Source organism: Oculina patagonica, chromosome 13 (assembly GCF_052425735.1).
Source record: "Oculina patagonica isolate OP01 chromosome 13, crgOcupat, whole genome shotgun sequence".
Taxonomy (NCBI): domain Eukaryota; kingdom Metazoa; phylum Cnidaria; class Anthozoa; order Scleractinia; family Oculinidae; genus Oculina; species Oculina patagonica.
The window spans coordinates 2,471,645-2,485,424 of record NC_135770.1 but is presented as its reverse complement, the minus strand read 5'-3'; the positions used below and the strand labels follow the sequence as shown (position 1 = coordinate 2,485,424).

General features: G+C 39.5%; 1 protein-coding gene across 1 annotated transcript in view; it reads right to left on the bottom strand.

The window, feature by feature from the left end:
* Positions 1-5,423: 5,423 nt before the first annotated feature.
* Positions 5,424-13,780, bottom strand: part of LOC144634312 (hemicentin-1-like) — a 62,726-nt gene continuing 54,369 nt past the window's right edge. Inside the window, exon 15 of the mRNA XM_078493228.1 lies at positions 5,424-6,406. Within this exon, the coding sequence (XP_078349354.1) occupies positions 6,267-6,406 (140 nt within the window). The 3' untranslated portion in view covers positions 5,424-6,266. The remainder of the gene's footprint in view (positions 6,407-13,780) is intronic.

Sequence of the window (13,780 nt, the reverse complement as noted above, 5' to 3'; positions counted from 1 at the left end):
CAGGAAACTTAAATCTAGCCAATCAAATCAACTGTTCGTGCAAAGGCCCCACCCTCCAGTTAGGAAGGGACAAGCGGCTCTTGGGACGCAAATAGACAGCTGTCATTCAGCTTGAATTTTCGTGACCTTTTCTGTTTCTAAGCCGACTGCTGCTCAATTTGGCCTGGTGACTATGAAGTGGTTCTGGAGCCGAGAATTGACTCAGACGCTCTAATCAGACAAATAATTGCAGACTTTCCATCAAATGAAACCACACTTTTTGAGCTATTAAATTCCTATGTATATGTATATGTACAGTTAATATCACCTCCATAGCTATAGAAGGAGAGGACCCGTTGCTATGGTTACATACACTTACAAACAAATTAGGGACGGACCATTTTTTTTGGAGGGGGGGGGGGATGAAAAATATTGAAAAAATTGTTTGCAGGGCCTGGAAAGACAAAATCAATTGTTTGCAAAAACAATATGTTTAACAAAAAATTGTGAAAATTTCGAAAAAAAATGTTTGCAGAGGTGCATAAACTAAAAAACAAATTAGGGACGGACCATTATTATTTTTGGAGGGGGAGGGGGATGAAAAAGTTTGCAGAGGAAAAAGTTTGCAGAGGAAAATTTTTCACCCCCCCCCCCCCCCCCCCAAAGAAAATAATGGTCCGTCCCTTAAGTCGTATACAGCCTAGTCCCTTGTAGCCTGTAAACGCAGACGTATTTCCGGCTGTTGTTTCTCTTTGCCGAAAAATAATTTTTCGGCCGTGAGAAACGACAGCCGGGAATACGTCTGTGCTTTGCAAGCTAAGTCCCTTGGTGTTCTCAGTCGAAGGAGCAGGGATCCATATTCGTTTTTTCTCCAAGTCGTCAGCCGGGCAAGTATGCAAGATGACATACTTGCCCTGGCAAAATTTTACTTGCCCGTTCAAAAGTGCCGGAAGAATGGCGACCGTACAACAAGTAAATGAAAAGTTGACTTTTTTGTTATTATCACATGTATGTAACACTGTGTAAACATGAAATCTACAAGACAACGAATCTGTTATAATAAAGTTTGATTCACAAGTATTTGTTAATGAGACTTTTTACTTGTCTACCTTGGCTGCCGGTTTACAAATTTCACAAAACATTACGCCCCCAAGCGGCTTGCGATGTTGGCGGAAGCGTATGATGCGGGCACAAATGAAAGCCAGGGCCTCTTCGACTGCAACCACAGAAGAAAAGAACGCTTTTGCTCTTCTTATTCATATTTGGTTTGTTTTTCTGAAGTGTTAACATTGCTTTTTTTTCTTTGCTGGCGGTGCCAGACCAAGATGACGGCAAATTTTGATCAAAACATCAGCTGATGCGATTGCCTCGTTTTTTCGCGGATGCAGCTGCAGTACAAAATATCAGCGGTTGAGAGCTTGAAAATTGAGCCTGCAATGATTTCATTGATGGAAAATACCGCATCAGCCAAGATGGTGGCCAAAATTATGATTTTATCGCAACAGAAAGTTGCAAATTATTTTCTGTTTTCAAAAAGTTATGAATGGATGACAAGTGGTCAGAACGCAAGTAACTCATAAGAAAACTTAATAATTGTTTTTTTTTTTATTAAGTCAAACTTAAGTCGTCCAGTGGACGAGTTTATGTAATCTCTTGGTCGTCCATACGATTTTTTAGTCGTCTCGGACGACCGGACGACTGGGAATATGGATCCCTGAAGGAGTATGGGCAATGTCGTGAGCGGTTACCCGTTACCGAAGAGCATTCGCCCATTCCCTCCCCCAGGTTTTGCGCGGTCCTCGAAACAAGGAAGAATGCCTAGGTACTAGGCTGTATCGTACACATTAAAAATACGTTTCGTGGGTCCTTAATTTCGCGATTTTTTTTACAGAAATTATTAAAATAGGGTAGCAAAGGGCTTATGCGTGACACGTGAAAAGGGCAAGAATTAGATCGTGACGCGTGAAAATAGCTAGAAAAGGCACGTGATTCATGAATTCTGCTGTCAAATATACTTGACACGTGAATTTGGCTCAAATTTGCGCGTGAAACAGGATCACATGGCCCCCCTCTTCCCTTTGCTACCCTGATTAAAGGGACTGTGTCACGGATTTCAGCCAAATTTAGGTATGGGACATGACCATCGAATTCGGTGAAATATAGAAAGTAACTTCTTAAAACAGCGAGGGAACATTTCAATAACACAGCAAATACAAAAGAAGGAACGGATGGGCAAAAGTGACGAAGATTGAAACGGATTGCGATATGGGTTTTTGAAATATTGTTGGGCTGAACAGTTTTCAAAGTAAATCTCGTTTGCTTGTATCTTTAAATTATAACGCCCGTGAGACACATTTGATTGCAATGAAGCTATGGTTTTGTCATTTAGATCCATAGAAGTAATTTATTTGCGATCATTAAGTTTGATAGCAAGTATTTGGCAAAACATAATACAGTTGAACCCCAGTTACTCGAACTCTGAAGGGAAACGAAAAACAGTTCGAGTTAGCGGGGTTTTCGAGTTAACCGAGTAAAAATGACGACTGGAAAGTGGGTACAAGGGAAATGGAAGATAGTTCGAGTTAGCGGGGTTGTTCGAGTTATTTGAGTTCGAGTTACCGGGATTCTACTGTATAACTCAACCGTGACACAGCCCCTTGGTACCAATAAGGTACTGTGACTAGAAGCCCATTACTTGTCCATAGCAACGAAATTAATTCTAGCAAACGACTTCAAAGGCGCAAACTATCGATATGACAGTGATATGAAACGAAAATTTTGATCCCATCTTAAGCCTAACTCAATTCGACGGATTACTGCTAGTAAATCTCTTGATAGATCTCGCAAAAAAAATGACCATTTGACCATAATATAGCGTTCTAAGTTAGAAGTGCCTCTATTTTTAATAGTAAATATATTCCCCAGCGAATAAATGATTTTAATTATGCTGATTGCAGCGCTAGTTAATATTTAAGTAGCCAGGGTCTGGCTACATACGGGAACAGTTTGGATGCAGGGGACCACGCAACGAAGAAAAAACTGCTTGGCTTCTCTGCTGCCGGATCTCTTGTTCAAGAAATGCTCGTACCAGACGTCACTCTAAGTGCTTATAAAACCAAATTGATTGCAAGGCTGGTACAACGGCAGGAGGGCAAGATTTATTGGCCAATATTTCAACTAGCAGAGCTAGTCTTCTTCAGGGCCAGTACTATAATATAAGGAAAATAACGGCTCTAAAATTTGAATTTGGATAATACAGTGTTGGTTAATGTTTAACTAATACAGGCTATATAAAGATATACGGTGACAAGATATATAATAATAATAATAAAATTGAAAAAACCAAAAATGATGAAATTGTCAATGTTCATTTCTACGGTTAATACCATTAGGCGGAAGTGTTTGGCCTCTGTGTATCAGGTAGGCCTCTCTAGCCTTTCTGCGGGATGCATTATTTGTCGGTTGGAGTTCCAAAGGAATGAGTGTCATGTCTTGGATAGAGTGATCAGGTAGATTAAAATGCGTAGGTACTGCTGCTGAAGCGTTAGCGTGTCTGGGATTGTTCGTGCCTAATGGTATTAACCGTAGAAATGAACATTGACAATTTCATCATTTTTGGTTTTTTCAATTTTATTATTATTATTATATATCTTGTCACCGTATATCTTTATATAGCCTGTATTAGTTAAACATTAACCAACACTGTATTATCCAAATTCAAATTTTAGAGCCGTTATTTTCCTTATATTATAGTACTGGCCCTGAAGAAGACTAGCTCTGCTAGTTGAAATATTGGCCAATAAATCTTGCCCTCCTGCCGTTGTACCAGCCTTGCAATCAATTTGGTTTTACATACGGGGCCTATGGAAATCAATTATTTAAATCACGGCAGGCCAGGTGGTTGCAGGCCTCGTTTTATCCAGCTCCAATACAATCCCGAGCCCAGAGCCCGTTCAGTCGGTCAGCGGTACGGGACGGAGTCCCGGCGACCCTACCGCTGACCAACCGCTGACGGATCGCGGAGTCGGGGGTCACTCTGGGCTCGAGATTGGCTCCAATACAGAAAGCTTTCCCAACCCAGTCCCACCCATTTTGAGCATTTTTTTGAGGTTAGCATGAATAGGATTACACTTGACTACATAGGCGTACGGGCAATTTTTTGCCAGGGGGGGCGGTGAACCATTTGCCCAAAAAATTATCGCAAGTTGCCCAAATTTTTACGAAAAAGTCGAGAAGAAACGAGGGTCCTGTGATGCACTAATATAAGCTAAAAAAAGGCCTACATATGAAGAAAAAATATTCTCGTGCAGTTCTTGCATATGAATTTATCATATGAGCTCATAAATCACCTTAAAGACTGAATAGTTATCTGCCATTTCGATGGCCGAAGATTTCAATGATACGATCTTTTCATGGTTGACTACAGATTTGGCATATGCCCTTTCAATGTTAATAAGTGCGATGTTCCTGACACGTTGTTGCCCCATGGTGCTGTTGAGGTAAGTTTTCAATCTGCGCAATGCACACAATGATCTTTCTGCAGAACACGATGTAGCAAGTATCATGCACTGCGAGGATATGTACCACATAAGAAAACTTTGGAGACATTCAGACATCAAATAGAACATTCTCGCGCATTGTCTCCAGCATTTCTGAAACACTCATGTAGCCTAATCCGCGCAAACGACGAAAACTCGCGTACATTTTCTGCTCGGCTTTCAGAATCTCGCCGTCGATTTTGTAAAATTTAGCAACGCGGGAGAAGCTTTCTTTATCAGGGTCGTATTGAGTGACCATCATTGTGTCCATTATTAAAGGAAATATGAATTTATTTGTTATAACGTTTAGAAAAGGAAGTTGATAATAACTGCTGGCTTCCACGTACAAGCAACGCTTCTTTGGTGCATTCATCAAGCTGTCCATTCACTGGTTCTTTAGATTTAAGATCTCGCTAGATTCCACGTTCTTTCTGAATGTATCGATTCTCACTGACGTCCCTACTTGAAATGGTGGCCGCCGGAAATTTACGTCCTACAGTTACGAAGATATCAGCGCCTCTCGAAATAAGGAATCTTGGGTAAATCTTGTTAGTGAATCTGGTCTCACATTGTCAAGAAAATAATAATCACGCCGACTTCAGGTTAAAATAAAAAATATCTATCTTTTCAAAAAAAAAAAAAGAAAACTACTTGAAAAACTGGCTTTGCCCAAATTTCTCTTGCTGCCCAAAAAATCTGAGTTGCCCAAAATTTGGGGGGGCTGCAGCCCCCCCAGCCCCCCCCGGCCCGTACGCCTATGCTTGACTAGGCATGCGCTTTTGCCCGCACCTTTGCTGGAAAGAATTAATCACTTCCTAAAATTACTGTATATAAGAACCTTTTAATAAGAACGTTGAGGCTGAAATTAACAAAAAAATTAAGAACGTATTAGAACATTCCTCAGGCTGAGTCGATAAAGAACATTTTTATTTTGCTCAGTTGTATTTAATTTGAATGAAAACACAAAAATAAACGTAAATACATTTGTAAATGTAAATAAACCTAATAATTAAGGGAAGGTTTTATATAACATATAACAATGGTTTTCTTATTGCATGATGCACATTTCAGTTTGTAATAATGAGCAGTTCTTGAGAGTCTGAATGGGGTACCTCGATAACACTAAACACTTAGTTGTTTGGCTCTGTAACATGAAACAGTCAAATTTCAGACATTTTAACACTAACAGTAAAAAATTCACTGTTACAGTAAATATTATCCAGAAAGAAACAAAAACCTCTCCAGAAAAGCTAATATTATTTTGGGAAAATTGGATTTGGGTCACTGGGACCGGGAATCACAAACAAAAAACGGGAATGGAACTAGGATGCAGGAAAAAATAGGCTGAGAAATGGGAGTTGGCCACAACATTTTGGGCTGGGAAATAAATGGGATTTATACCCTCCCCCCTTTTCAGGACCCTCAAATACGAGCATAAGAGGATATTGAGGATTGAACTCGATTTGTGATGTTTTCATTGGTTCTGTGTTGTGGCGAAGGGCAGGGGTTAAGGGTATTGGTACTTTTCAAAAACAGCATTCTGTACAGGAGTCAAGCTGTCTTGTCGCTGCTTTTAAGCCGACATGGAAGGTAGTGGCTTATCTCAACTTACTCTGTACTACAAGACTGAACTTGCTCCATTTCATTTCGGCATGGTTTGCAGCAATACAGTAATACCGGCCCTGATCTTCCAGGCGCACATTTTTAATTTGTAGTGTTCCATTGGGGTGCTGAATGAACCTGTCCTTATCAAGTTTGTCTCCGTTCTGTTCTTCCTTTACTCCAACTGATTTTGGGTTTGGGATTCCCTGTCGCATTACAGTGGATCCATAGATGGTCGTTGACATGCGCAGTTGTGTTCTTTGGCCGCAAGTCAAATGCGGGATATACTGCAAATGGATGAAAAAATTACTGAAATTGTCATCAACAATGTGACAATGTAAGGTAAGACAATGTAAAGTTGAATGCTACCATCAGAGTACAGCTGTACAGTGATAAAACCCTAGTTTTAGAATGAACTATTCCTGGGTCTAAGACACAAGAATAACTGAAGAAAATAGATATTCATCTCAATCTCAATGTAGTTACTTTAATTTGTTTTACTTCCCTAAACCTTAGAGCCAAGTTACAATAAAAATATAGTTTAAAAGAATATCGAGGCTGAAATTTGCAAATTTTTAAGAATATTTTAAGAATAAACCCGAGGCTGAGCTTTTGAAAAGAATAGTATTTTGAGTGAAAATTTTTAAATAAATATAATATAATATGTTTTTAGTTGAAACAAAATCAGGTATTTTCATTTCCGTCACTATGTGTCTGTGAGGAATACTTTTTAAAAGCCAAAACAGCAAAGTGTTGTCGTCTGACGCAAAATTTTGACCTTGCTAGCTGCAACGAAAAGCGATGGAACACGTACACAATGAAACACGACAGAGATCTGGGCCGGGTTGTTCGAAAGACGATTAACGCTAACCCAGGATTAAAAGATGATCAAGATTTTAATTTCTCTTGTTTTAAAGGGTTTTCCAAAGCTAATATTTTGTAAAGTTTGAGATTGGTCCATGTCAAAACTGTGGGACAGAAAATATTAACAGAAAACCTCAACGAAATTATATAAAATTAAAATCGAATTTCACGCTAATCCTGGATTAGCTTAATCGTGCTTTGAACAACCGGGCCCTGGACACCAAACACGTAATTGATACCCCACTGTGACATGCTAAAACGGAAATACGGAAATGTCAAACGGTATTATCTAAGAATGTTCATAAGAATATTATCAGCCTAAAATCGGCTGAAAAATAAGAATATTCAACCTGGGTCTGAAAACAAAAATAAATAGAGTGTATCTTGAGCCTCCAAAAGAAACAAAATTGTTTTCAGAAATCAGGGCTAAAATTGTAGTGTTCGACTTAGTGCAGGAAACACAAGGGAAACGACTTTGATTCAAGTTATCGGGAGCCCGGGGGGGTTTTAGAAAAAACCGATCAGACTGAACTGTTTACGTTTTATGGTGTTTATTCATTCAGTCCAGACTTACAGCAAGTGATTAGTGACGTAGAGAAATGGTTAATTATACGTACATAATTAACAGTTAATGTACTGATTTCATTACACCCTCCCGGGCCAGCAATAAAATGTTGATCATCGACAATTATAAAGTATTAGTATTTAGTTTTAAAGTTCATTAAGTTTAGAAAGTTCATTTATTTTTACTGCAGCCCTTTGAGCGGCAGCTCGCTGTGTTCGTTTTTCGCTTGTCGACCTTATTTCTTCAGGGCTCTTGATGTTTTCTTTAGAGTCTTGTAGGTCTTCCTCGGTTAACACCTCAAGTGGATAAAGCTTCTCAATAGGTCTCGATAAAAGATTTCCTTTTGCTGTTCTTAGGGTGACAGAGCGTACCAACTCATCCTTCCCTTGATGTAGTTGAATGATGACTCCTAGTTAATCGGGCGTGGCCGATTTATAGTTTACCCTTTGGTCGTCCTAGAGCGTAGTCCTCCTTATAGACAAGACAAGAGTCAGCTCAAAACTTAGAGATAAGATTGAACTTTATTTTTAAAACATTTATTTCTTTCATTCTGGCAGCAGCAGATGAAATTATATTAAAAACCAAGCGCTAAGCTGTGATAGCGAGCAGGGTGGCCGAGAACTGGCAAATACGCAAACGTCGAAAGAAAAAATTTCGAAGTAAATTAAGACCAAAAAATACAACGGTTCAACGAAAAGTTAACTAAAGCAGAAAGCTGAATTATTCTACGTTTCACATGCCAAAAATTAGCTCGTATGGTGGGGGCTTTTGGATAAAATACGAATTTAACTACATCCATGGGCAAAGTACAGTATGGGGCCCAGTTCTCGGCCACTTTTGACGTAAACTTGTATTTCTTACCTCAGAAGAACCGCAGGAACTTGAAATTTCTCCCAGAGCTAGCTACATTATTCAGCTTTTTGGTGTAAAGCTATCGACCGGTCAAAAATTAATTTGCCCGAGCAATAATAAAAATAAAAGCTCCATTTGTGGGCCCAGTTCTCGGCCACCTTGGCCCAGTTCTCGGCCACTAAAAAGCTTGTGCGTAATTATCTGTAAAAAAAATGCTCAATTAATTTTCACAGTCATAAAATCACTCTGTAAACCTATTTATGTTATATCGATCCCAAATTATTTTTATGAGGCTTTGTTTTACTTTAGAAAAGAAGGATTTTAACGCGCCTAGTTGCCTATGTGCAGGTTCTGGCAAAACCGCATTGTGTGACCCGTGCATTTAGATGGTTTATTTTGCAGTGAAAAGGTCTTGAAAGATTTAGGTGTTGTAGAAATAATAGACAAGACAAGAGTCAGCTCAAAACTTAGAGATAAGATTGAACTTTAGTTTTAAAACATTTATTTCTTTCATTCTGGCAGCAGCAGATGAAATTATATTAAAAACCAAGCGCTAAGCTGTGATAGCGAGCAGGGTGGCCGAGAACTGGCAAATACGCAAACGTCGCAAGAAAAAATTTCGAAGTAAATTAAGACCAAAAAATACAACGGTTCAACGAAAAGTTAACCAAAGCAGAAAGCTGAATTATTCTACGTTTCACACGCCAAAAATTAGCTCGTATGGTGGGGGCTTTTGGATAAAATACGAATTTAACTACATCCATGAATTTTAAGGAGCCGTAAACAAACAAATTTTTCGGGAATGCAAATTCACCTACCTCCGCGTAAACTCGACGTGTGAGCTTTCTATATCGAATTGAACGATCAAACTCAAGATACTTAAAGCACATGAATCAGTCTATCGTTTGAAGGAAATACCTCTTTTTTTTAATTCAACTGGAGTGTGAAAAAACGCGTTAAACACAAAGTGGCCGAGAACTGGACCCGGCCGAGAACTGGGCCCCATACTGTACTGATATTCACCATTGTGAAATTGCACTTACTTTGACAAGTTAAAGTTATTTTTGTAAATGAAAAAGGTAACGTCATTGATGTCACGCAGTGTTTTTTTTAGCAAACTAGATGGTTTACTGGTTTCTGACTATGAATGGGGGTGTGATCTTGCGGTATATTTTTTGAGCCTGACTCCGCCGTAGAACTTTTTTTTTTATTTAGCAAGAACTGTGTCGATTTTCATTTCTGAACAATTGGTCGTCAAGTCGTTTGTCACAAAGAGTAGAATGTTTGTACAGCATGTTTTGGAATTATTTTAGATTTGGTTAGTAAGACGCTTCTGAAGACCTGAGCAAAACATTGGGAATGTACAGTATTAATAGGAACTTGAATGGAATTTTTCACAAGTTGGATTAAGGTATCAACTGAAAAAAATGGACTTCAAAATGAGAACCTGGATTTTGTTGTAATTAAATTTTATCGCGGATTGGATGCATAATATCACGGCTTTGAAAGTCTTCAAATAATTAGAAAGGTTCCTTTCTTCCTTTTGATCTTATTGTTATTTTCATGTATTGATTATTCGAAAGTGGTTTTCGTTGATACGAAAAAAAAACGGGTTTTCACTGAATTGCTTGAAGTATTTTTAGACGTGATAATATTGGCTTAATCAAATTACATTGTGCACGAAATATTTGTTATTCTTTTGTCTTGAAACTTGAGGAAATTGAAATTTTTGTTTGACAGTAGTGTATGAAAGGCATTTTATAGAACTGAATAAAAAATAAGAAACATTGATAAAGGTTATTTCAAAGATTTATTTTGCCTGATTTTGAAGGGTTTCAGGAGTTTTAAAGAGTGCTGGTAAACGGCTGTATGTTGTTTGTGATTACGGATCTTATTTAGTTTCGAACGCTCTAATTTTTGAAAGGTTAAAACAGGTTAAAACCGGGCGGTTTCATGAGTTTTTTGGGTAGAAAGGTACGGTGGTGGTCAAAAAAAAATGTTTAGAAAGGAATGACTGTAGTAGCACGTAAGTCGGAGGTTTGCGTGAGTCACGGGGTATAGTATGCGTGAGCTGGATTTCCGGCGTCATAACGGCATGTTTTGTTTACTGAAAGATACACTCGACGTTTAGTTAGCTTAGTCGGCTTGGGAAACTATTTTAAAAATGAATGTTGTAATAGTTAATTAATAGTAATCTAGAATTAACCCACTCTCGATTGGAGTCTGTTCTGGATTCGCGCTACCTTTTCGCGGCGAAGGAATTTTGTAAAATTTCGCTAGTGGAAAGAGGTACTGTAAGAACAGTATCAATAACTCAAAAAAATAAAAGGAGGAACTTCTTTGTAGCTCTGAATTAAGACGTATGATAAAATTTTAGAATAAGAAACTTTCGATATATGGTTTTCATATTGTTTTTGTCAATTTCCTTTTGTGGCAGATTTTTTGAGAATCAGCTTTTCTTTCGTGTGATGACAGACACAGGACAGAACGAGAGGTGGATGAGAAAGATGCCGAAGATGAATAGGCACCGAAAAACGACAAGAACCGTCAAGGACTTATCTTTAGAGGGCGGGGAGTTTTGGCATACTGTATTTCGAGGACTGGACTGGACTAGTAAAACGCGGACTAGTAAAACGCGGACTTGTAAAACGCGGACTAGTATAACGCGGACTAGTAAAACGCGGACTTGTAAAACGCGGACTAGTAAAACGCGGACTTGTAAAACGCGGACTTGTAAAAGGCGGACTAGTAAAACGCGGACTAGTAAAACGCGGACTTGTAAAACGCGGACTAGTAAAACGCGGACTTGTAAAACGCGGACTTGTAAAACGAGGGCTTGTTAAGCACGGACTTGTAAAACAAGCGCTTGTAAATCGGATAAAACTAAACGGTTTAGCGAGCGAAACAATTTGTGTTTGAAGCTTTTGTGTGTTTCTTCGACGGCATATTTCTAGCTTTTTTGAGCACTCTATGGTCTGTTTAAGCGTGGAGATGTTTTTGCAGTATAGCACATGTTCGTTCTGCAAACCCCTACTAAAACAACGGGATTGATGCTATGAGTTGTGTGCATATGTTTCTTTCTTTCCACTACTTGACGTCTGTTGAGTGCAGTCGTTTGTATTGCTCGCACGAGGTAGAACGGGGCCCGTCCAGAAATCAACAGTCAATCGTAAATAAAGGTGACGGGCCTACACGACTCCTACGTTCGTGACATTAGAATATTTGCCGTTGAATGTTTAAATTCGGTCTTTCGACCTTATTTGCTTCTGACTTCTTTCTGAGGGTACTGTTTTAATTTGGGGGCAGTATGTGGTAAATAAAGGTGACGGGCCTACACGACTCCTACGTTCGTGACATTAGAACATTTGCCGTTATATGTTCAAATTCGGTCTTTCGACCTTATTTGCTTCTGACTTCTTTCTGAGGTTACTATTTTTTTGAGACATTATGTATTGAAGAGAGCCGTAAGATGATTGTGGCCAAGGAAGTGTCTAGAGGCGTTTTACAAGTCCGCGTTTTACTAGTCCGCGTTTTACTAGTCCAGTCCAGTCCAGTCCAGTCCACGAAATACAGTATGCCGGGGAGTTTTAGTATAAACAAAAACGTCTGCAAGTCCCTAAACACGAAGTCTTTCTATGCAGGCTGAATTCTTTTTTGGTTAAACCGGCGGTCATGTAGGTCTACAGAGATGCATATGAAAATTCGTAGCTGAGCAGCAATTAGTGAGAGGTATTTCAGGGATCTCTCGGAATTTTTGGCGCGTGGGATCAGCGATTAGAATCTGAGACGCCCATTGTGGGGGATGGAGGTAGGGGATGAATTGGGCCTAAAAAGAGTCACGTTTGATAACAATTAAGAGGTGGGGGGCGGGAGATAGAGACGAGGTCTGGGACCGAATAGTCATGTTCTGACAACTTGTGCCCAGAACAGGTGGTTTATTTTGCGGGCGCGTGAAGCGCGATACAGCGAGCGCGAAGTGCGAGGGCGAGCGTGAAGCGCGGAAAACTTGCAATGCGATCAAGTTACGATTTCATAAAGCCTTCATCAATTGCTATTACAGTAATGGTATGAAACAAATGTTCAATCATTCATCAACAAGTTGTGATCATTTTCTTGACAATAGTAGTTCCCCGGTAAACAGTTGTAGTACTGTCCCATCAAAGTGCAATGGCTGGAAAATACCGAAAAGCACACGACCTTCAGGTGAAACCGCACCTTACAGTATTACCAATACACTGCACTTTGCTAAGTCTTAAAACTTTACATTTTCTAGTCGTCTACTTCAATCGTTTATTTGTATTGTGTGAAATACATTTATAAATTGAAACCATCATGTCATTAAGTAATAATGCAATCTCGACAACGTTCTAGATATTATATTATGCACACTAATACAGCTCATGCAAGCCCTGTGACTTACACAAACACAGTCGGACTGAGTGCTACTTAAGTAACTGCTTCGTGGTTTCTGCTGTACTGAACCCTGCCTTTCAAGGCAAAGCGCCCGATTTTAAGCTTCTCAAGCTTCTCAATGTTCTTGTTTCCATTGATTTCGCGGTGTTTCGTCATGTATCAACACAACTTTACCGCGAGCTACTGGCTCTCCCGATATGTTTTTATTCTTCTGGGATGAATGTTGTTCCCTGAATTCTTTGGCCGACTCATGAGGGATGTAGTCCAAGTTCTCCTCTGTATCTGGGAGTGTTAGAAGTCTGTGTCCACAGAGGAAATGGGATGGGGTAAGAGGTGGACCGTCGTTGATGTCTGTGTATGGATAAGTAAGTGGGCGACTGTTAAGTGTAGCTTCGATTTCTGTGAGTATGGTCTGTAATTCTATTGCATTCAGTGACGTGTTTCCAATCATCTTTTTTAGCCTTCGTTTGGCTTCTTTATTGGCGTTACGCACGTATAATTGTCCGGCATAGTCAATTCCCGTTACTTGAAAGGGTTGGGACCCTGTGACTCTTATATCTGGTAATGGAGGAGAGCTAACCGAGCGAAATGGTGGTCCTTCTACCTTTCTACAGGTCACACACTTCCTTATTTCCCTCTTTACTAGCTACCTGCCTTTAGGCATCCAATACGATTGCCTAAGTTCTGTTAAGGTTTCACGTACGCCACCGTGCAAAACTATAGAGTGTGTTGCTCTAACAATAAGGGTTGACAAGTGACTCTCCTTCGGTATCAATATTGGAAACTTGGTGTTGTGTGGTAGCTGTGCGTATTGTAGTCTTCCGCGACATCGCAACAAGCCATCATCGTCTAAATAAAGGCCAAGCTGGTGTATTATTGCTGACCGTTTGCCTTTACCTTTGTCTTTTATTTTCGATAGGATCTCTCCATAGTAAAATTGTTGTACAGATTGGAGTAGAGCGTTGCG